The sequence below is a fragment of the Podarcis erhardii genome, assembly GCF_964252035.2.
Source record: "Podarcis erhardii genome assembly, chromosome: 6".
NCBI lineage: Eukaryota > Metazoa > Chordata > Lepidosauria > Squamata > Lacertidae > Podarcis > Podarcis erhardii.
Genome location: NC_138510.1, coordinates 2026849 through 2050731, shown reverse-complemented (window position 1 = coordinate 2050731; position 23883 = coordinate 2026849). Strand labels below are relative to the sequence as shown.

General features: G+C 49.2%; 1 protein-coding gene across 2 annotated transcripts in view; it reads right to left on the bottom strand.

The window, feature by feature from the left end:
* Window positions 1-321: 321 nt before the first annotated feature.
* Window positions 322-23883, bottom strand: part of VSTM2L (V-set and transmembrane domain containing 2 like) — a 90045-nt gene continuing 66483 nt past the window's right edge. The window contains exons 3-5 of one of the 2 annotated variants that reach the window (XM_081868128.1): window positions 19539-19589; window positions 2513-2798; window positions 322-1612 (exon numbers count right to left, since the gene is read on the bottom strand). In XM_081868128.1, coding sequence (XP_081724254.1) covers window positions 1605-1612; window positions 2513-2798; window positions 19539-19589 — 345 coding nt within the window. In that variant the 3' untranslated portion in view covers window positions 322-1604. Of the gene's footprint in view, window positions 2799-19538; window positions 19590-23883 lie in introns of both variants that reach the window. The other variant, XM_081868127.1, reaches the window with a different exon arrangement.

Below are 23883 nucleotides of genomic sequence, written 5' to 3'. Positions count from 1 at the left end.
GCGAACTCTTCCATCCCCAACTCAGGTTGTACATATGCATAAAGAAAACCGCAAATCCTAAATGCACCACAGTCTCCGCTGACCTTCATTCCAAGGAAACTGAACCCTGGGTAAAAGCTGTAGCTGCTGGGAACCCTCACCACTTGGAGATTAGCAAGCACACAACAATATGTTTGCCTCTTTCCCCAAACCACAGACCCACCCCAGTCATTCCTCATGGACTCCCAGGCTCCCGGTCACTGCCTTCAACTTCTTTTCCATGACACTTCAGAGTGTGCCCCAGGCGTGTTTTGGCACGAATGAAGACTCGGAGATGGCAAGCCCATTTAAAGAACTTTATTCGCTTCAGCTGGTTACAGACTGGTTTGTGTGGTGCAGGTAAGGGCAGGGCATTGTGGGAAAGCTGCTTGCCTCCCCTCTTAGTGCAGCATAGGGGGCTCCTACCCTGGGCCTGGAGTCACAGAGCTGTAAGGAAGGGGTCGTCTCTCATAGCCAGCTAGGCTGACCCTCTGCCCAGCAGGAAACTGTATTCTTGATGAGACACACATTGACCTCCCTTGGCTGACTACCTTTCCCTGCACCAGTCTTGCCTGGTTCTGCAAACAACCTCCCCCGAGACATAGCAAATAGAAATATATACAAGAGGAATAGGACTGGGGAGGGGGCGAAAGGGGCTTGTGGAACCAGGTGGTTTGGGCGTCTGGTTTTGAAACCCGGAAAATTGGTATTTCTTGTGCAATCTGCATTTTATGCTCTAGTTTTTGGGGACCAGAATTGTTTCAGTCGGGAGCCTTGCCATCCCCAGACCCCGCTCTAAGGATTGATTTTGGAGGGCACTGGACTAGATTCTCTTTTGGGTCCCTGCCAATTCTACAATTCTGTGCGCCCATGAGTTTTTGCCAAGGTTAGGGTGGCAGCCACCTGTGGGTGTCCACTCCCACAGGGGTGGGGTCTCATTCCCCCTCCCCCCAAAAAAGTACCCACCCAGGTGGGTCTATATTCCCAGGTTGCCGTCAAATTTGACTCTGTTGGTTCTCCGGCGTGGCCTCCACATCCAACTAAGGTCTGCTTCTTAAGAGATCTCTTGTTCTCACTTCCAGCGACTGAGATACAGAGGCCTCACTACAGTTGTGTCCGTGACACTGCTCCAGGGAGTATATAAAAAAAGAGGATCCCAATCTGATCCCAAACTTTTCCCAAATTTAAAAAAAAGAAATCATAAGAAGCAGTGCTGAGAGTTTAATCCGCCTCCCACCATTTGTGTGCTCAATAGCCGGTGATTGACAGCTCTTGGACCCGAGCTCCACATCAACTTTTCCAGCTGGCAAATTGTTACCATATTATTGTGCTCTAGTACCAGATTGCAGCATCACTCTAGAATAGTATTGGGACATAGATTGGAGTGGAGCATTTAAAGAAGAACACAGCAGTGCATGAAATCACTGTGCAAATTGGGCGTCGTAAGAGACAACCAGTTTTATAACGGTGGCCTCCCATGTTTTTTGAGATGGGATTTCCAGTGGCCAGCACCCCCAAGAATGCATCCTGCTGGTTCTCCACACAGTTACAAAGAGGTGCCACTTGGAAAACTCATGGGGGCTGGGTCAGTGTCCTGGGAATGCAGGAGGGAGAAACAGTCGGTTATATTTACAATATACAGTCATCAACTTCATAGTTACACAGTTTGATACTAGTGAATTAAAACGGATGGTCTAAACGGCATCCCTTGGGCGTCTCATTTTACAAAGCAAGGTGGAGCATCTCTGGGGGGTTCACAAATGGCATAAGAAGCTAGCAATGCAAAGGTGAGGAGGGTCAGCCCCAGGTGTGGCTTAAAGTGTCCCCAGAGCTGGGGGAAGATCCAGCTTTGAATTAAACCTCCTCACAGCAAGGCAGGTGGCCTCAGACCCATGTTCGGACACCCTAAATACTTCCAAAAAGACAATCAGAGAAGACAGTCCTGCTTGGACGCCCGTAAAGGTGCCAGGGGGCATCCACAGCTGTGTTCCTTGGGGAAGATGCCCTCTCCTACCCATGTGGACATGGGCAGTCAGCAGGACAGTGTAACCTGGCCAATTGGGCTCCCTCCGTTTAAATTCACCCTGGAGCGGCTCCGTTTCGTCTCCGGAGTCCCAGAAGCAGCCCATTGTCCATTCAAGGGGAGAAATTCATAGTTAGAAAGGAATGTTAAAAATACATATCTATATGGCCGAGTGGAAGGGATGCTGACAATGAGGTTCATGCGGACGGGGTGACTCTAGTTTGTGGCATTCGTTTTACATCGGTTCCTCAGCAACCTGGCCCAAATACGGGCTGGCCACTGGGATGTCATGTTCCCACCACCCAGTGGGATGGGGCAAGTGTGTGTGTGTGTGTGTGTGTGTGTGTGTAAGAGTGGGGGGTGGAGGAGGGAGAAACCCCATTTAGGCCATTCAGTACAACAACTCGGGACGCAACCCAGTCTAGAGGGCACAGGACGCATCGTCCACGGAGCGTTTCTTGAGCTCCTTGCCTGGCTTGTGGTGCTGGTGGTGTGGGTGGGAGCCGCTCAGTTTGCTGTGGTCGGAGAGCTGCAAGCCCAGCAGCTGGGTGTCTTGCAGGTGCCCGGTGGGGGAGCTGTGGCGGTGGGGCTCGGTGGTCTCCTCTGGTTCCACCCGCAGGTAGGCCTTCACTTTGTGGTGGCGGGCTTTGCTGTCGCTGAAGTCGATGACGCGACACTCGTAGGTGCCTTCGTCCGTCGGTTTGACCCGAGAGAGCCGCAGCTTGTGGGAGATGTTACTGCCGACCACTTTCACGACCTGGAGGAGGTTTCAGGGGTTGGGCAGGGCAAGGGAGAGAGAGCACAGAAGTGAAGCCACCACAGATATTCAGGTCCCGACTATTCCCAGACTCATCCCTACCCAGCAACCATTTTTATCCACAGCAGTGACAATACCCATAAAAGTCATGTCGGGTTGTATCCAACAAACATCTCCTCAGAGTAGACCCAATGAAATTAATAAACCTCACTTCATTAATTCCAATTGGTCTACTATGAGTTGCACTAATATTGCATACAACACAGACTTTAATTGCCTCCAAAAGTCAAGAGGAGACCTTGCTGATGTTTCTGTATGCAGAAAAGGCTTTTGACAATAAAGAATGGCATTTCCTTTTTGGAAACTCTTAAAGCTTTTGATTTCAGATTTGCAACAGACAATGGATTTAAGCCATTTATTCAGATTCAAAAGAAAGAATTCACACTAATGGGAGTTTATCAAAAAAGGTTAATCTGGCAAAAGGCAAAAGGAAAGGATGTCTGTTTAATATTTCTCTTAGCTTTAGATGCCTAAGCAAGTAAAATAAGAGTAAATAATGTATAACTGGGGTAAAAATTGAAAAGTAAATAAATACGTGTGGCCAGTGTCACTGTGACGCTAACTAAACCAGGGCAATCCTTTACTGAAATTGAATTAGTAATAACTGAATATGGTCCCTTAGCTGGAAGGGAAAAACTGAAAAATGTGAAATCAATGTAACTGCTAATTGAGGAGTCGAAATAAAAGAAAAGATAGAATATAGTTGGTGGGTGAGAGCCAGTAAGATATGCGGGAATAAAAACAACAAGATAGAAAATATTTGGAATTATTTATGTGTTTCTAGACAATGTACTGCCCCACAACGGGGAAAAGTTACATTTTTCTTTCCTAGGCAGGATTTCTATAAGAAAAATTGTATTGTTGTCGACTAAATTTTCTTTTTCAGCCTTTGCCAATAAAAACATCCAACCAGCAAATAACAAAATGGCAATGATTATTCTTAAAGTTTATTTGGAAGAATGGAAAGAAAGAAAGAAAGATTTAACGGCCATATTTTATATGCGGATGGGAAGAACAGGGGAGAAGTATCAGCACCAAGCTTAGAACTGAGCTGCAGCATAAAAGCAAGTTGTGCAAATACAGCCAGTTGCACCAGGTCTGCAATAGGGCAGGAAACAAAAGGGTGAAGCAGCCCCCATCGTGGATGGAGGGGCCCCTTCTGCTCAAGAATGTAGTTTCTGTAGCTGATTTGGGCTGAAATAAAACCAGGAGACTGAACATCATGTGCGCATATGAACACAGGCAGCTGCCCCTGTTACGATATGGATGCAATGCAGCTGCAAAGTGCTAGCTTGAAAAGTAAACATGATGGGAATGTTGGGACTGCCCGTGGGAATCAGAGGGACAGTCAATTCACAGTGCAAAGCACCAGAATTAGCTCAGAGTGTAATATGAGCTCTTCCGTTTGTTCCTGTCCAGGAAGTGTTTGTCACTAGACTGCTGGAGCTTGAAGAGAGCAGTCACGTTTTTTGTAATGCTGCAAAGACAGAAATAAAGGCATGTAAATATGTTTCTGTCTATCTCTTTCCCCTGCCCGGGGGGGGGGAGGGGCAGGAAAGAGGGGTGTGTTCTTCTCACGCTGAGAAGGCTAGGCGGCACCTAGCCTGGATCTTGCTGGGGAATGCAGCCAGGGAGGTCAACAGGGAATCATGCCGGGTGCCTGGGAGAGTTGCCAGTTTCTCCTGATATGGGCTTGATTTCCGACAGGAACATCATGTGCGCATATGAACACAGGCAGCTGCCCCATGCCAACGAGTCAGATCACTGCTCCTTCTAGCTCAGTATGGTCTACTCTGTCTGGCAGGGTCTCTCCGGGATTGCAGCTGGAAGACATTCCCAGCCTCACCTGGAGATGCCAGCGGGATGCAACCTGGGACCTTCTGTGTGCAGAGCAGATGCCCAACTTCTTTCCTCTAAAGGAAACAGCACTCACAACTTGTGCCACTTTAACCACGTGTGCTTGAAGGTCGGCTGGTTGAAATGGCTCAACTTAAACTCAAGCGAGGTGTAGAGCAGGGGTCAGCAAACGTTTTCAACAGGGGGCCAGTCCACTGCCCCTCAGACCTTGTGGGGGGCCGGGCTATATTTTGAAAAATATAAATACCCTGCAAGCCGGTCCCGCAGCTGCCTCTGGACCTGGAGGAGGAACGTATTCTGCACGCGCTCAGGCGCGCGTCTCAGCACCACCCGCTCACCGGTGTTTTTGATGAGCAGCAGCTGCTCCATCAGCCCATCCCTGCAGAGCTCTCAGGTGGCATGCACCACGTCCTGGGGCCCATTGTCTGAGGCTGGGTTGGCGGGCAGGCGGCACGCAGTTCACCCTCCACGGCTGAGCCAGGCGCGGGGCCAGCAGGCGCACCAAGCTCTGGCTGACAACCTGCGATGCGCCTGTCACGATGCCCATGGCACGGCCCAGACCCGCTGCCCACCCACCGGCCTCTCTGTCCATGGCCGCACTGGGTTTACCTCAGTGTGCAGGCAGCGGGGCTTCGGATTGGCTGCAGGAAGTTCCGAAGCTGTGCCAGCAACGCTGCCTGCCCAGAAGCCGTGCCAGCGTCGTGAAAGTCAGTCCCTATGTGGCGAGGCGTCTGCAGCGCCCAGGGACCGACCAAGCGGGTGGCAGGGTCCACGGGCCAGATTTACGAGCTTGGCGGGCCTCATTTGGCCCCCGGATCTTAGTTTGCCTACCCCTGGTGTAGAGCTTCAAAGCTCATTTTGCGCTTGCCAAAGGAAAATGCTTTTAAGCTGTCTGCATTGCTGGTGTGCGCGTGGGGCAGGAGGCAAGTCCTGCTCAGTGTGCCGGCTCTGGGATGCTCGCACAAAATCTGGCAGGGCAACCAAGTTGCCACAAGATCTCATGTGAGCATGCCTAGCCGGCCAGGGCCTGCGCACTAAGCAGGCCTTGCCCAGCAAACAAGGTGCAGAGCTTTAAACCTTTTTTCGCAGCAGGCCGGTCAGTGCAAAATAGGAGCTCTCTGCCTTGCTGGCTGGGAAAGACACACTCTGCGCATGGGCTCTGGGAGCATGGGACTTTCTCCTTCTCCCCTCCACTCACCCAGTAGCCATGGGGTGGCTCCAAGGGTTGGGGCATATGCAATTTTCGTGTATGCAAAGAATCCTTGCAGCCAAACCCTACATAGGATTCAAACATGATATAAGGTAAAGGGACCCCTGACAGTTAAGTCCAGTCGCAAACGACTCTGGGGTGTGCGGCGCTCATCTCACAAGCCCTGGGCAGGACTCAGCAAACTCCACCAGCCTCAAATTAAACAATATAAACAGGATATCCTGTTTATAAGGCTCTGGAGGGCGTGGTTTTCTTTACTGCAGAAAAATATTTTTCCCTGTGTTTTTCTATCTCACTCCCACACACTTTATAATTTTAGCCATTCCCTCCTTGTTGCAATTTGTGATTTTTCAGGTTTCTTCCATTTGCTTGTTTGCTTAAAGCCATGCTGGTTTAATTGATTTTTATCCCCCTCGAGCGGTCCGAGGCACAGAGGCTATAAATAATAAGCCAAAAACCCTAATCACAGACATTCAGCTAAAGCAAGCCCTAGGCAGGACTCAGCAAACTCCACCAGCCCAAGGATTTCTGCTTGCACTGGACTAGATGACTTCCCTCTCTGCCATTCTCTGCTCTCTGCTCTCCAGCAGTCTCTTCCCAAATGGTATTGGGGCCCCCACCCCATGACTCCACCCCGGGGCCCTTCCCCCCTCGCCCCCCTCCATCGCCAGAAGATGAGATCCAATGCCAGGCGCCCCGAGATCGATGTGGAATTGCGGGAGCTAATTAGCTTTCCTACCAAATTGATTCGCTCTCAGTATTTATCACCTAATGAAATTTAAGACTTACTCACTAGCCTGAGCTGCTGCTGCTGCTGCTGCTGTTATTGGGCTGGGTCAATAAATCAGATTTTATTACCCGCCCGGAGGCTGCTGGCTCTGCTCCCTTTAATCACGTGGGATGCTAAAGGCTGTCCACCCCCTCTCCCCACTGCCCTTGTCTCCATCACCTTTGTTAGCTAAAGATTTTACAGCATCTAGGTAATGGGATCGGGGTCACACAAAACCCCACCGTGTTTCTGATGGGCTAAGGATGTGGAAAGAAGGAAAGATGGGCTGGACTGGTCTGAGCGCTGGGCAGATTTATTTGGAAAAGGCCTTTCTTGAAATCAGAGCGGTCAAGAGGGGATGGAGAGGAGAACGGCTTTTGTTTCTAATCCTGCACCTGGCCTCAGACACCTTGGCACAACCTTCCTCGCAAAGGGGTTGGACTAGATGGCCCTGCGGGTCCCTTCCCAGGGTACAATTTGACGGTTCAATGCCTCAAGCATCTGTGACACGTCGGTGAGAGGGAAGCATGTGCATCATCACAATGCGGTGACTTCCAAGCTGGATTGCCGCAATGTGCTCTACGTGGAGCTGGCCTTGAAGACGACACAGAAACTTCAGCTGGTCCAAAATACAGCGTCCTGATTACCAGCTCGGGTTCCACTGAGATCTCACAGAACCCCTGTTTTAAAAAGAACTGCGCCAGTTGCCATTTCGTTTCTGGGCCCAATTCCAGGTGCTCAGGTTGGTGTTTAAAGCCCTAAATGACTCAGGCCCCAAATACCTGAAGGACCACCTCCTTCTACTACTAATTTATTATTTATACCCCGCCCATCTGGCTGGGCTTCCCCAGCCACTCTGGGCAGCTTCCAAAGTATTAAAATACAGTGGTCCGTTAAACATTAAAAGCTTCCCTAAAGAGGGCTGCCTTCAGATGTCTTCTAAAAGTCTGGTAGTTGTTCTTCTCTGCCCTGGCTTTTTGACACTTTAAGTGTGAATTTTTAGGACCCACCTTGTTTTTATGGACCCACCTGCCCTGCCTGCTCTGAGGGACTGCATGTCTGCAATCCTGACAACCAAATGAGCGAGTCTCACAAGTCAACAGTTGTTATTCAGCAGCAAAAAAAGGCTAACACAATCTAGGCTGCATCCGCAGATGTGTAGGAAATAACTGTACTGCTCTATTTTGCCTTGGTCAGACCCCAACGGGAGTCCTGTGTCCAATTCTAGGCACCCCAGATCAAGAAGGGTGCTGACAAGCAGAAGGTGCAGAGAGGAGGGCGCCCAAGATGATGGAAGATTGGGGCTCTGTGGCCCCTGGAAGCACAATCCCTCAGCTGGCAGGGGCCGCTGTGCTCAACTTGCTCCCCTTCTTGGCCTGCCTTTGCTCTGCAGCCCTCCTCTGTTCTGAGCACCAGGAGGGCCAGGAGGAGAGGTGAGGGCGGGCGAGAGCAAGAGAGAGGAGGGGCCGGTCCCAGCTGCTTCCCTGCTTAGCCTCGGGAGGAAGGGAGTGACAAGGCCCATTGCTGGCTCTATAAATCAGATATATTGCCCATCCCTGAGGTCCCAGGAGCTGCTCTGCTATATAATCACCTCTAGAAGTTTAAGGCCATTTGTCTACTTGCCCCTGCCTTTGTGAGCAGACAGTTTTATGGCATTTTGGTAAGGGGATGATAACAGCACATGCAAAAGAAGGAGAGGGAGAGGGAGAGGGAGGGAGAGAGACACCAAACTAGACACAGGGCTAAATGCATCATATTAAATGTCATGGCTGCAATAATGAATATCTGGCACATGTGCACATGGGGTCAACATTTTCCTTCCCTGCTGCAGTCCAGACGAAAATCAAATATGCCCCTGTGTGGCAGCTCTCGGTGGCAGCTTGCATTCTGGGGCTAGCAGCTGCTGTGAGGTTGATTTTGGTTTGGGTGATGCAGAGAAGGGTTAACCCCTCCCTTCCTGCATGCTGAGGTCCCGATTAAAGCAGGGGGGTGGTGTGGTCTGCTCAGATTGCTATATATAAGAATCTAAGGCTGTTGTCACGCTGCACTTCACAAGACCACCAGCAGGGGGCCACGCTGGCTCCAGCATAAGGAATGGCAGGCAGGTGAGAAAGAAAGCAGCATGGATGGCAGGCAGCCAAGGCAAGCTGTGCTACCGGGGGGTGGGGGAGGTGTTTCACATAGCCATCTGTTCTGGGACTACCATTCCCATCATCCCTGACCACTGGTCCTGTTAGCTAGGGATGATGGGAGTTGTAGTCCCAAAATAGCTGGAGGGCCAAGTTTGGCCACCACTAAAGCGGTTTAGCCAACTGATGTCTGAAGCATCTCCCCTTCCTTTAAAAGGGAGGGGCTTCACAAAGGGGAGGGGCTTGAGGTGAGCTGGGGGTTGATCAGGTGGTTGATCAGGTGGCTGACAAATGTGCAGGCAGAGTTGCTTTGCACAGCAGGCATGGGTGGAAGCTCCTAGTATGAACATACACACAAATAACCCCAACTGCAGTACAGCATCACATCTAAAAGTCAGATGTGTTAGGTCTGTATAGTTCAAGCTCTGGTTTTCCCAGTGGTGATGTATGGAAGTGAGAGCTGGACCATAAAGAAGGCTGATTGCCAAAGAATGGATGCTTTTGAATTCTGGTGCTGGAGGAGACTCTTGAGAGCCATGGACTGCAAGAAGATCAAACCGATCCATTCTGAAGGAAATCAGCCCTGAGTGCTCACTGGAAGGACAGATCCGGAAGCTGAGGCTCCAAGACTTTGGCCACCTCATGAGAAGAGAAGACTCCCTGGAAAAGACCCTGATGTTGGGAAAGATGGAGGGCAGAAGGAGAAGGGGACAACAGAGGACGAGATGGTGGGACAGTGTTCTCGAAGCTACCAGCATGAGTTTGAACAAGCTGCGGGAGGCAGTGGAAGACAGGAGTGCCTGGCGTGCTCTGGTCCAGGGGGTCACGAAGAGGCGGACACGACTAAAGGACTAAACAACAGCCACCCCAATAGCCTTTGCTGGCACTTGGGCAGGACTGCAGACCAGTGTGGACAAGCGTTTTCTACTGGGTCAGATGATTGCTCCATCTTGCTCAGTATTACCTACACGGACTGGCAGTGGCTGCCCAGGGTTTCAAATGGGGGACATTCCAGAACCTGAGACCTTCTGCATGCAAAGCCCTCCCGCATGTGATGGGGTGTGACCCAGGTTCAAATGCTTGCATCTGCTGCAGCTTGGCCCTGCAAGGCAATGCCTCCTCGGGGCACAGAGCAAACCTCTTGGGCAGCCTCTGCACACTGCGTGCCAGTGAGCTAAGGGGCAAAGCACCCCTTACACCCCGTTTTCTCCTTCCATTCCCATCCGTCTTCCAGCTAGCTGAAGGACCGAAGGGGGCAGGGAGAGAGAGGAATCAGGCCCCCGTGTTAACTCCATCATACGAGAACAAGGAGTCACTTAGAGAAATTAACAGCCGGCAAATTCGGAACCCATAAAAGGAAACACAACTTTGCACAACTCGTAGCTCGGAAAGGGGGTTCCTCCAAGCCAGAGGATTATAAAAGGGCTGAGTAACTTTATGGCCCTTAATAATGTTTGCAGTTATTCAGGCTGGGAGGAAAAAGCAGAACGGTGTTTTATGCCCCATCACAGGGGTCAGGAAGGAATATTCTTGTTATCTTGATGGCACTGTGTGTGTGTGACTGTGTTCTTTGGGGTGCAGCGCCTGTCCACATGTGACACGAAGGCTGGAAGCCTTTCCTTATCACAGTTCAGGCACAGCAAATCTAAGGAGCCTCCCAGGCTGATGAGGGGGTGCCTTTTGTAGCCTGCAACACGTCACTGATGCAATCAGACTGCATTCCTGGTGCATTTATACTGGGCCGTCCGCACCTGGTTCCACTTTGCTAGTTGCTCCCAGTGTTCCTGCAGTATTGCTTTCTGGGGGGGGGCAGCCTTGTGCTACAGAGCAGCAGAAGCAGGAAAACACCCCCACCCCCAAAGCGGAGAACATTTGAGGCATGATAAGTCACAGGATATTAGTAGGAAACTTGGGGACGTGGAGACGGAGCAGACATAACCGTGACGGAAACAGAAGACTTATTTGTACAGAAAAGCCTTTTCTACCTCTCTCATAACACTCAAACTCATGGGGATCCACTGAAGCCGAACGTTAGGAGATTCAGAACAGATAGAAGAAAGCCTTTCTTCACGCACAGGGCTGCCATACATCCGGAATTGATGTCCAGGGGGAATTTCCGAAAGGTGGCTCTTTGTCCTGGATCTTAGGTAAGTCAATCGAAAAATTGTGGGCATTCCCAACAACTTTTGGGGTGTCCTAGTTTTTACTTTTTGAAATATGGAAACCCTCTTCATGCAGCACATAGTTAAACTATGGAACTCACCGCTGCAGGAGGCAGGGACGGCCACCAATATGAAAAAAAGGATTGGACAAATTCATGGACAAGGCTACCAATGTGTACAGGCTATGATGGCTCTGCTCTGCCTCCATAGTTAGAGTTAGCATTGCTTCTGAAGACCCGTTACTGCCGTGGTTCCCTACTTGATTTTTAAGGGGGGCAATCTGAGAATGAGTTATTAACAGTTAATGGCCTTTTAGGCTTTCTCCAAGTGAAAGGGACACGGGTGGCGCTGTGGGTTAAACCACAGATCCTAGGGCTTGCCGATCAGAAGGTCGGCGGTTCAAATCCCCGCAATGACGGGGTGCGCTCCCGTTGCTCGGTCCCTGCTCCTGCCAACCTAGCAGCTCGAAAGCATGTCAAAGTGCAAGTAGATAAGTAGGTACCGCTCTGGTGGGAAGGTAAACAGCATTTCCATGCGCTGCTCTGGTTCACCAGAAGTGGCTTAGTCATGCTGGCCACATGACCGAGAAGCTGTACGCCCGCTCCCTCGGCCAGTAGAGCGAGATGAGCGCCGCAACCCCAGAGTCGGCCACGACTGGACCTAATGGTCAGGGGTCCCTTTACCTTTACACTTGAATAGAAGTTCAATTTTTGAATAATAAGAAATATATGTCACAGGGGACATATGGGCATCAGGATTTTAGAGATGCTTAGGTGGGTCACGGCCAAAAAAAGGTTGGGAACCACAGGAGGGGAGAAGGTTCTTATGTTCAGGTTTCTCGCAGGAATCTGATCAGTCACTGTGAAAAGAGAATGTTGGGCTGCTTGGGCCACTGACCTGATCCAGGAAGCGTTTGTTACGTTCTAACGTTCTGAAATATACTCGGAGTCGAGAGTGGATTTCATGCTCTTTATTCAGCTCCTAGTGGTGAGGAGGAATGGAAGTTCCCCCAAAATGTCTGCTTTATATACATTATTTACACAAAGGGTCCCACGTGATTGGCCAATTCCAGGATTCTCCTGTAGGCCAATCAGGTTGCGGATTCACTTCCACCTGGAGTTGGATTGGGTGGCTCCTGTGGACCAATCAGACTGCTGCATCCTGGACCCTATTGTTCTAGGACCAAGCAGACTGCTGTATTTTGGGTGCTCAGTACATAACAACTTCTATCAGCCCCAACATCTTGCAGCTGAGAAGCAATACCGCTAAGAAGCGACTCCTTTCAAGCATGTGCCGCCATCTTCCAAGGTCCATCATGCAGGCACAACCAGTTCACACACTTCTGGGATTTGGGGAAGGGCTTCTGGGCCAGAGAATGAAGTTTCTCTTCAGCGGCAGCTTGCCATGGTTCCCTGTCATTTCTCTGGAATATGTGCATTTGCATGGATGCATCAGGAGTCCTGCAACGTCTCCCAAATTACTTTAATGGCTGTTTGCCTTCTGAGCCCCTTTAAGCGGGAGATGGGCCTGGCAGGCGGATAGTAAGTCTTTCTGAAATGGAGGCATCATTAAAAGACTGGTTTAAATACATTCCCCTCGTGTCTCTCAAAGCACCTCCTTCATCTCTTTTTACAGCTTCCGGTCCTCTTCAGACCGACTAAAATCTATGTTCCCGAGTCCCTCTTAAACAGGATGGTGCTCAGAAATGGGTCTTGGGGGACGTCAGAGTCTTTTCCAGCACAATTGGCACAAAAGTTAATTTCACCCTTGGCAAGAATTTATGGGTTACTTATCTCCAAGAAGGTGCTGTGTCTCACTCCCCTGCGTCTAGTAAGGCATTTCTGAATCTGAATTTAGGTCTTCTCCAAGAAGGGGGAACATTGATGATTACACGGTTGGCATTTAGACATGTGGGCACACGTCTCTCCACAGCTGCTCGCTCAGACAGCTCTAACTTTTAAAAGAGCCCAGGAGTTTGGGAAAGTGTTGTGACTCCCAGAATCAAGCACACCAACTCTAGGGGGCCGAAGACACCCCACCCCCCTCAATGTGTGTTGGAAGGGGCCCAGGACCCCACATCCTAAAAAGCTGTCCTAAAAGCATAGGAAGATCTGGCTGCTGGATCAGGCCAGTGGTCCATCGAGTCCAGCATCCTGTTCTCACAGTGGCCAACCAGATGACCCCCCAAGAGAAGCCCCCAAGCAGGAGGTGAGAGCAACAGCCTTCTCCCACTCCTGTTCTTGTTCTAAGGTAGACTGGCTCTGTCCATAGAGGCTCCATTGAGGAATAATAAGAAACTAAGAAGATCCCTGACGCCTGCTTCTTGGGAGAAAAGCCATGACAAACCCAGACAGCATCTTAGAAAGCAGAGACATCACCTTGCCAACAAATATAGTTAAAGCTCTGGTTTTCCCAGTAGTGATGTATGGAAGTGAGAGCTCGACCATAAGCATCAATAGGAGCATTGCATCAATAGGAGTATTGCATCTAGATCAAGGGAAGTAATAGTGCCACTGTATTCTGCTCTGGTCAGACCTCACCTGGAGTACTGTGTCCAGTTCTGGGCACCACAGTTCAAGAAGGACACTGACAAACTGGAACGTGTCCAGAGGATGGCAACAAAAATGGTCAAAGGCCTGGAAACGATGCCTTATGAGGAACGGTTAAGGGAGCTGGGCATGTTTAGCCTGGAGAAGAGGAGGTTAAGGGGTGATATGATAGCCATGTTCAAATATATAAAAGGATGTCACATAGAGGAGGGAGAAAAGTTGTTTTCTGCTGCTCCAGAGAAGCGGACACGGAGCAATGGTTCCAAACTACACGAAAAAAGATTCCACCGAAACATTAGGAAGAACTTCCTGAAAGTAAGAGCTGTTCGACAGTGGAATTTGCTGCCAAGGAGTGTGGTGGAGTCTCCTTCTTTGGAGGTCTTTAAGCAGAGGCTTGACAACCATATGTCAGGAGTGCTCTGATGGTGTTTCCTGCTTGGCAGGGGGTTGGACTCGAGGGCCCTTGTAGTCTCTTCCAACTCTATGATTCTATGATTCTATGATTCTATAAAGAAGGCTGATCGCCGAAGAATGGATGCTTTTGAATTCTGGTGCTGGAGGAGACTCTTGAGAGTCCCATGGACTGCAAGAAGATCAAACCTCTCCATTCTGAAGGAAATCAGCCCTGAGTGCTCACTGGAAGGACAGATCCTGAAGCTGAGGCTCCAAGACTTTGGCCACCTCATGAGAAGAGAAGACTCCCTGGAAAAGACCCTGATGTTGGGAAAGATGGAGGGCCCAAGGAGAAGGGGAGGACAGAGGACAAGATAGTTGGACAGTGTTCTTGAAGCTACCAGCATGAGTTTGACCAAACTGCGGGAGGTAGTGGAAGACAGGAGTGCCTGGCGTGCTCAGGTCCAGGGGGTCACAAAGAGTCGGATATGACTAAACGACTAAACAACAACAAAGAGGATCCCTGCAGCAGCAGGATTAGGCCAAAGGAGGCCTACCTAGTTGAACATCCTCTTCTCACAGTGGCCAATTGGATGCCTGTGAGAAAACTAGTGCAGCTTGGATTTAGAAGCATTGCACCCTCCAACTGAGGCTGGCTGGCTCTGAAGGCCAACAGCCAACGCAATATCGACGTATCCCCCCCCCCCCCCGCCGAGGGAACTGACGCCTGCCGAGAATGATTAAAATGAGAGAATGTCAGAGGAGCTGCAATTAGAATAAATGCTTTTTAAATATTATTCCGTTTTTAGCATGGGCAAAAACCCTCTGCTGTATTGAGCTGGAAGATAATTGACGAAGTGACTCCTGCAAACCTAACACCGCCCCGCCCCCCCAAATTGGAACGGGAATGTCAAGAGACAGGGAGGCCAAGGCATTGGGGGCAGGGCGGGCAGAGATACGAGGGGCCGCGGAGATTTGTTTTATTTAACTAATTAGCATATCTCCTCATTCCGTTCACGTGAGCCTAAATGGGGTTTTGGAATTCTAATCTGCTCAGCAAATTAGATTATTACCTCCTTAGCGTCAACTTGTTCTTTAGACGCTGACAGAAATCGAAGGAGATGTTTCCAGGGATGAGAGGCAGCCGCTTTGCACCGCGGCCTCGGTGGCAAGTGTGCCGTGGGAAGATGAAGTGGCCGGAGAATGTCAGAAGAGTCTCAAAACAGCTGGATCAGGCCAGAGAGGGCACATCACATCCAGCCAACCAGAAGCTTCTCAGTGGCTGGGACAAAACTCTCAAGGAAATGGGCATCTCAGTAGAAAAATATTATCTATTCTGCATTGGTCAGACCCCACTGGAGTCCTTTGTCCAGTTCTGGGCACCTCAGTTTAAAAAGGGTATTGACAAGCTGGAAGGTGTGCAAAGGAGGGTGACTGAGATGATCAAGGGCCTGGAAACAAAGCCTTATGAGGAACGGTTGAAGGAGTTGGACAGGTTTAGCCTGGAAAAGAGGAGACAGAGGTGATATGAGGAAGGGAAGACAGACCAAGCTTGTTTTCTGTCCCCCCAGAGGATTCGAATGACAAGAAAGTCCTTTGAACTCTCTGACAGTTCAAAGATGGGTTTTTGTATTGAAATGGGATGGTCTTTGTGTAGTTCGGCAAGCCTAAATCTGACCTGGCCCTCGCCTTTGTATACCTCTCCTTGTGTTCCTTCCACCCCTTTCACTTTTGGAGCTCACCCCTTTTTCATCGCAACAGGATATTTAGCATCTCTATATGCCAAACATATTTCAAATCACACAAAATGCAGAGCAACCCTGGAACCCGTTTTTTGTGCTGGTCTCCCAGTCCTAAAAATAACAGCCATTGGCTTCAGACTCAGAGTTTACTTCAGAAGGAGGTGGGGCCTCCTTCCTTGCATGTTTTTTAAGCATCCCTCAGGGATTCCTTAGCTGCGAACATGCAATGCAGGGGGTTGGACTAGATGGCCCTGTGGGGTCTCGTCTAACTAGTTCTATGGTTCCATGACACTTGGAACAACAGGATCTGGGCAGGAGATGGGAAAACAGGCCGGGCAGCTGAGCCAGGAAGAGGAAGCCCCTCTCAGAGAGAGTTTTACTGTGGGCTACCTCGCCAGAGACAGCTACATCTATCAGCGTAAATGGAAGTCAAAGGAAAAGCAGAAGACCTTGGCCCGAGCAATTTATTTCTCACGCCGTCCTTCCTCTGGCAGAGGACTTGGCTATAATTTATCAGCTGGCCACAGAGGGTAAAAAATAGTTGTGGATCCAGCAGGGCCTTGGATAGGATCCGCCAGGAAATTTAAAATCCCCACGGCAGCTCTCAGGCACCATCCTTCACGCGGTTGCAAACGGAGGCTTCTCCAGCTGCCTTGAGACGCCTTCATGGCCAGCTGCTGTCTTAAAAAGGTAAAGGGACCCCTGACCATTAGTTCCAGTTGTGGCCAACTCTGGGGTTGCGGCACTCATCTCGCTTTACTGGACAAGGGAGCCGGCGTACAGCTTCCGGGTCATGTGGCCAGCAAGACTAAGCCGCTTCTGGCGAACCAGAGCAGCACACGGAAACGCCGTTTACCTTCCCGCCAGAGTGGCACCTATTTATTTACTTGCACTTTGACATGCTTTTGAACTGCTAGGTTGGCAGGAGCAGGGACTGAGCAATGGGAGCTCACCCCGTTGCGGGGATTCGAACTGCCGACCTTCTGATCAAAAAGCCCTAGACTCTGTGGATTAACCCACAGCGCCACCCGCGTCCCAGCCACTGTCTTAGGTGGGAAATAATGTGAGTCACAGCGCTGGGGGTGGGGGGAGCAAGTGCCAATCAATCCGAAAGGGGAGGGGCTTCCCAGGGCCCCTCTGGAATGATCACTGCATTCTCAGTGGAGGGATCCCAAGGGTCATCTAGTCTAACCCCCTACAATGCAGGGATCTCCTTGGCAAAACTGACACATAAATTACATGACAAGGACGACTGCGACTTTAAAGATGAATGGGAACCCTTCACAAAGTACTTAAAGAAACAGCAAAATGAACTGGTCTCCTTGGCAGGTTTTGAATAAACATACACAAACTTTTTATTGGTGATATTTAGATACTAGATAAATTAAGGATCTGTACAGTTCTGTGACATGCAGAGAATTGCTGAAAAACCAGAGAGAGGAGCAGAGGGAAGTCTGGAGGTGGGGGTGGGGGTGGGAAGGGGGGGTGTTCTTTTTGGGGAAGGGAGGAGGGAAAAATGGGGAGGGGGGAAAATGAAGGTGATGTATTTTTGATAATTTGTCATGCTGAAATTCCAAAAAAACAACACCACCAACCACAATGCAGGGATCTCCACTAAAGCCTTGCTGAAAAACCTCCACGGAAGGAGAATTCACCACCTTCCAAGGAAGGCAGTTCCAATGTTGAACAGCTCTTCATATCATAAAGTTCTTCCTGGTGTTTAAATTGGAATCTCCTTTCTTGTTGCCAGACCCCTGGTCATCTTGGTCACCCTCCTCTGCACACATTCCAGCTGGTCAACATCCTTCTTAAATTGTGGTGCCCACTCAGAACTGGACACGGTAGTCCAAGTGAGGTCTGACCAAAGCGGAATAGAGTGGGACTATTGCTATTATTTCTGGGCAGCTTCGGCCCAAGATATTTTGGCACCTGAGGTGGACCACAAAACAATGCCCCTCCCTTCCCTGCTGGGGAAGGAGGAGGTCAGAGAAGGTCTAAGTAAGGGACAAAGGGGCTGGGAGAGAGATAGTAGTAGTAGTAGTAGTAGTAGTAGTAGTAGTAGTAATAATAATAATAATAATAATAATAAATTTATACCCCGCCCTTCCTGGTTCAAAAACCGGGTTCACAACAAGTTCACTTAATGGTAAAAGCAGCATAAAATACAGTATAAAAACATGAATAACAATAAAATTCAAAAATTCAGAATTCAATTTAGGGGAAATAAGCATTAGATCAACATTGGGGTCTGCTGTCCAGGGGGGACCCAGCCGTCTGAGACGGCCCTGCTTCTGGGATACCATTCCGCAACCCCAACAAAGAATGCAAATGACCGGAGGGTGGAAAGGCTGAAAAGTCACCATAGGGAGTGCAAGTTACTCAGAGGCAAATTGCCTTATGGGATCAAAACTGATAAAGGGACCTGGGGAAAAAAATAAGAATGTATATTTTTCCTAGTTCCAGAAACCACACGGCAATATAAATGGAGTAGAGACCCTTTTGGGTTTTGGCCAGGCTCACGGTGGGGCTCCCCCTTGCTACCATGGCTGCCTCCCTGCCAGCCCCCCAAGTCCTAGGGCCCCTTCCCTTCCCCCAAAGGCACCTGTTAGTACTCGCATTTCTGGGAAATTCTGGGGAGCCCCTGGCAGTCAGAGGAAGTAGCACTGGCTAGGCAGATTCAGCAGAAGACTCTTTGTCTGGTCCCAGCTCCTCAAAGCAGACTTTGCCAACCTGGTGCCCTGAAGATGCTTTGGGTGGCAGTTCCTTCCAGCTGCAAGATGTTGGGGCTGATGGAAGTTGTTATGTACTGAGTTGGATAGCATCCAGTGGCGTAGTGTGGGTTGTCAGCACTCGGGGCAAGGCAAGTAATTTGCGCCCCCTAACCCATGGATTTGCGCCCCCTAACCCTAACCCCCAGATGTTGCGCCCGGTGCGGCCGGCCCCCCCTGCCCCCCCACGCTACGCCACTGATAGCATCCAAAATACAGCAGTCTGATTGGTCCTAGAACAATAGGGTCCAGAATGCAGCAGTCTGATTGGTCCTAGAACAGTAGGATCCAGAATGCAGAGGTCTGATTGGTCCTAGAACAGTAGGATCCAGAATGCAGCAGTCTGATTGGTCCTAGAACAATAGGATCCAGAATGCAGCAGTCTGATTGGTCCTAGAACAATAGGACCCAGAATGCAGCAGTCTGAATGGTCCGCAGGAGCCACCCAATCCAGCTCCAGGTGGAAGTGAATCCGCAACCTGATTGGCCTACAGGAGAATCCCGGAATTAGCCAATCACCTGGGGCCCATTGTGTAAATACTGTATATAAAGCAGACATTCTGGGGGAACTTCCATTCCTCCTCACCACTATGAGCTGAATAAAGAGCATGAAATCCACTCTCGACTCCGAGTATATTTCAGAAGTCTTAGTCCCAAACATCTGGAGGGCGTCAGGTTGGCAATGGCTGCCTTGAGAGCGTCTCCTTTGGCGGAATGTGCCCCTGCTCAGTGGCAGAACAGCTGCTCTGCATGCAGAACGTCCTGGGTTCAGTCGCTGCTGACATCACCTGGTGGAGCTGGGAGGGACCTCTGCCTGAAACCCTCTAGAGCTGCTGGCAGTCAGTGTAGACAATATTGAGGTGGATGGAGCAATACAAGGCTGCTTCTTCCTCCGTTCTTGATGCCGCTTCCTTCCCTGGCAAACGGGCAGCCAGGGCAAAGGACTGTCTTAGAACTTCCCAAGTCCTTAGCTCTGCACTTCATCACATTATTTTTTTTGCTGAAAAACCCCGGGCGCTCCCCACATCACAAGGGAAAAGCTGCCGCTGCCGTGCCCTTGATTTAAAGCCTTCCCGAGAAGTCATTATCGGAAAAACTCACGCTTATTTTTGTCGCCTCCTTCCCGGGTTCTTCCTGTGGAGATGCTTTTAGCTGTCGGGAATGGAAGGGAAAGAGGGAGGGGGAGAAAAGGGGAAAGAAGAACCCATTAGTTCAGCCTGATACAAAAAGAAAAAAAGGGGGGGAGAAAGGAGGGGGGCCACAGAAAGCCCATCAAAATAATTCACACCTTGGCCTTTAATGCAGTCTTCAAAGGCAAAACTGGGCTGGGAGGGAGAGGGGGGATGAATTAGGGGGGGGGGATATATTTAGAGAGAAGAAATCCAAAGCATGAAAGCAGAATCAAGGAAAAGAAGTGGTTCAGAAGAGGAAGATGGCAGGACAGAGCAAGGTGCATGGGATCGTGTGCTTTCCCAGGGGTAACTCAAATAATTTGCGCAGCCCCAGTTCACTGCCTCAGTACTTAATATTGCGTGTTTAAAAGTGCTTTCCCCAAAAAACCTCAGAGTCCTTTCTGCTGAGGGTAATTCAGACTGAAATTCCCAGGTGTCAGAAAAAGCTATTTATGTACGCTACAATTTTGGCTGTGTTTCGTTATCCCCAAAATGGAAAACAAGCGAGGTCCCAACCAGAGAAGAATGGCAACTTAAGTTGACGGAATATGCACAACTTGCAGACTTAACATCTAGAATAAGAGAACAAGAAGAACACACGTTTAAAGAAGATTGGAAGATGTTTATTGAATATGTGGGGAATAATTGTGTACACTTGAAAACATTGGCAGCATTAAGATAAAACCAATGGCGTAAATATGTAAGTTTTGATGGATGCAATGATGGAATACTGAATGGCTTAGTTTTTGTTAAAAATGCAGGGATTTATAATATTAAAAAAAAATGGAAACAGAAGAAGGGAAGTCACTGATATTTTAAGGATGCAAAATGCGTATTTTAAATTGTAAAACAGAATACAGGTATTAATAAAAATTATACACAAAAAACACCAACAACAACACATCAAACTTAATACTGCACATCCCAACACATGTCATAGATATCAACTTAGTGATCCTTGCAACACAAAGAGTCTGCTGCATGAGGCCAGTGGTCCATTGAATTCAGTGTCCTGTGCTCACAGTGGCTGACCAGATGCCTCAATGGGAAACCAGTAAGCAGGACTTGAGCACTAGAACATCTCTCCCCTCCTGGGGTTTTCAGCAACTGGGATTCAGAAGCCCTGCTGCCTCCAGCTGTGGAGACAAAGCAGAGCCATCCTGGCTAGCAGCCCTTGATAGCCCTCTCCTCTTCCCTGAACCTGTCCAATCTTCTTTGAAAGCCATCCAGGCTGGTGGTTGTCACTTCCTCCTGTGGCAGGGAGTTCCACAGTTTAACACCGTGCTTTTGCCTGTTGTGAATCCTCCAACGTTCTGCTTTGTTGAATGTTCACAATTTCTAGCGTTCTGAGACAGGGTGGAAAACTTTTCTCTGTCCATTTTCTCCACTGAGAACTTTTCTCTGTCCATTTTCTCCACCCTCCAGCCCTAGGAGTCCTCATACGGGAGCTGGTCCTGAAGGAAGAACTGTGAGGGGAGAGACTGCATCAGGCAAGGCATCTTTCCACCTGCCTTGCTCTACCCTCTAGTCTCTGCTTCTCAATGTGTATTGTATTGTTTTATGTACTGCGGCTTGCCATTGTCTTATTGATTATAGTTTAAATATAAAAGCAAATAAAACAAAAATCCACAGCATTCAAATATATGAAACAGGGTCAAATCATGGAATTGTAGAGCTGCGAGGGATCCCCAGGGGTCATCTATTCCAACCTCCTGCAACAGGTCTTCTGGGTCAGGAAAAGCCTGGGCAAAAAGACGTCTGAAGCCACTGATGGATGACGTATCTGTCAGAGGGAAGGATTGACTTGCATTGTGTGATTGACGGTCATTCAAATCTCTGATTTTTCAAATAAAGGAATTTAAAAGGAAGAAGAGCTGCAAGGTGCTTGGCGGCAAATATTTAGAACTCGCTAAAATGAAATGATATGTGGACATTTCTTGTCCTTATATTCTCAAGGAACTGTGTTTGTTCTCTTGTTTAACATTTACTTTAAAAATCAATAAAGGTATTGAGCAAACCAAGACGAAGACGTGGTCTTGGGATGAGATTGCTTTCGTGGGGAAATGTATTTGCAAGGCAAGTATTTTGATGCACTGGTTTGACCCCCACCTGGCATCTCGTCCCTGGGACTGAAAGGAGGCAGGATAGCCCAGCTATCCCTCCAGCCAGTTTGCAAAAGTAGGTATAGCATGTTCTGTTAGCAGGGCTGTACAAGCCCTCCATGCTCAGAGAAATCAGATTCATAGCCCAGAAAAATGGAATAAAATTTGCACATTAAGATCCCTATATCCTTGCTTATTTTGCATGCATTTGCTCTGCTTCTAGACTCAAAAGTGCCCTGAATCTCACCTTTCATCAATGCAGTGCATACGGAGGCAGCTAATCTTAGCAGGTAGGTAGCTGTGTCAGTCTGCCGTAGTCGAAACAACATAAAAAAATTCCTTCCAGTAGCACCTTAGAGACCAACTAAGTTTGTTATTGTTATGAGCTTTTGTGTGCATGCACACTTCTTCAGATACACTCTGAATCTGAAAAAGTGTGCGTGCACACGAAGGCTCATACCAATAATAAACTTAGTTGATCTCTAATGTGCTACTGGAAGGAAATTTTTTATTTTATTTTGACTAATCTTAGCAGTGAGCTGCGCTCTCTGCATTTGGTACAGACACCAATCTATTCTGCCTCGGTCAGACTCCGCTTAGAGTCCCATGCCCAGTTGTGGGGGCCTCAATTTAAGGAGGATATTGACAAGCTGGGAGGTGTGCAGAGGAGGGGGACCAGGATGATCATGGATCTGGAAACCAAGCCTTGTGAGGAACGGTTGAGGCAGTTGGGGATTGCTGAAGAGTTTGTTGCCTGACCAGGCAGCCTTTTATGGGGTGAGCTGGGTACATTTTAAAAATTGGGCACGTTTATCTTGGAGAAGAGAAGACTGAGAGGTGACATGATAGCCATCTTTCAGTATTCGATGGGCTGCCGCATGGGAGAGGGAACAACCTTGTTTTCTCCTGCTCTGGGTAGGACTCAAACCAGTGGCTTCAAGTTATAAGAAAGGAGATTTCAACTAAACGCCTGGAAAAACTTTCTGGCAGTAAGAGCTGTATGGCAGTGGAACAGACTCCCTCAGGAAGCGGCAGACTCTTCTTCCTTGGAGGTTTTTAAGCAGAGGTTGGTTGGCCACCCGTCAGGGATGCTTGAGCTTAAATTCCTGCATTGCAGGGGGCTGGACTAGATGACCACTGAGGGTCCCTTCCAACTCTACGATTCAGTGACTAGAAGGGCCATCGGCCTGATCCAGCCAGGTCATCTTATGCTCTTATTGGGGAAAGAAGGTGCATGTGCAGAATGAAGACGAGACAGGATTTCTTCCATGAATCCAGAGAGATAGATGCTGGATTGAACGGGGCCACTGGCAAACATTAGGAAGAACTTCCTGACAGTAAGAGCTGTTCGACAGTGGAATTTGCTGCCAAGGAGTGTGGTGGAGTCTCCTTCTTTGGAGGTCTTTAAGCAGAGGCTTGACAACCATATGTCAGGAGTGCTCTGATGGTGTTTCCTGCTTGGCAGGGGGTTGGACTCGATGGCCCTTGTGGTCTCTTCCAACTCTATGATGCTATGATTCTATGATTCACTGGCTGGATCCCTTCTTTTGCTCTTACTGTTGGGGGGAAGGTCCTTTAGGAGAAAGAAACGACGTGAGCAACAGGCTTGGCTTCTCCATTCGCACACATTGACTCAATGGCCGCCTCTCCCCCTATAAACTGACTGACTTCGTCATCTGAGGGCCAGAGGCTGTGAGAGGGCGGCAACATGAGAACGGGGCCTTTTCTGCGGTGGCTCCCTGTTTGTGGGATGTTCGCCCCAGGGAGTCTCGCCTGGTGCCTTCACCACATAGTTGGTTTCTCCTTCTCTGGAGGGTAGGACTCGAACCAATGGCTTCAAGTTATAAGAAAGGGGATTCCGACTAAACTTTCTGACCGTAAGAGCTGCTGGACAGTGGGACACTCTCCCTCGGGAAGTTGTGGACTCTCCTTCCTTGGAGGTTTTTAAGCAGAGTTTGGATGGCCATGTCTCATGGATGCTTGAGCTGAGATTTCCTTCCAACTCTACAATTCTATGACTCTTCTCTGTATTTAAAATAGATTGCCTTTAAAAAAAACAACCCGGTTTCATTGCAGTGACTTCTCTCAAAGAATCTGGGGACTGTCATTTGGTGAGGGCAGTGAGAATCGTCTGGAGGAGAAGCCCGCCCCCACCGCCCACCTTCCAGCCCT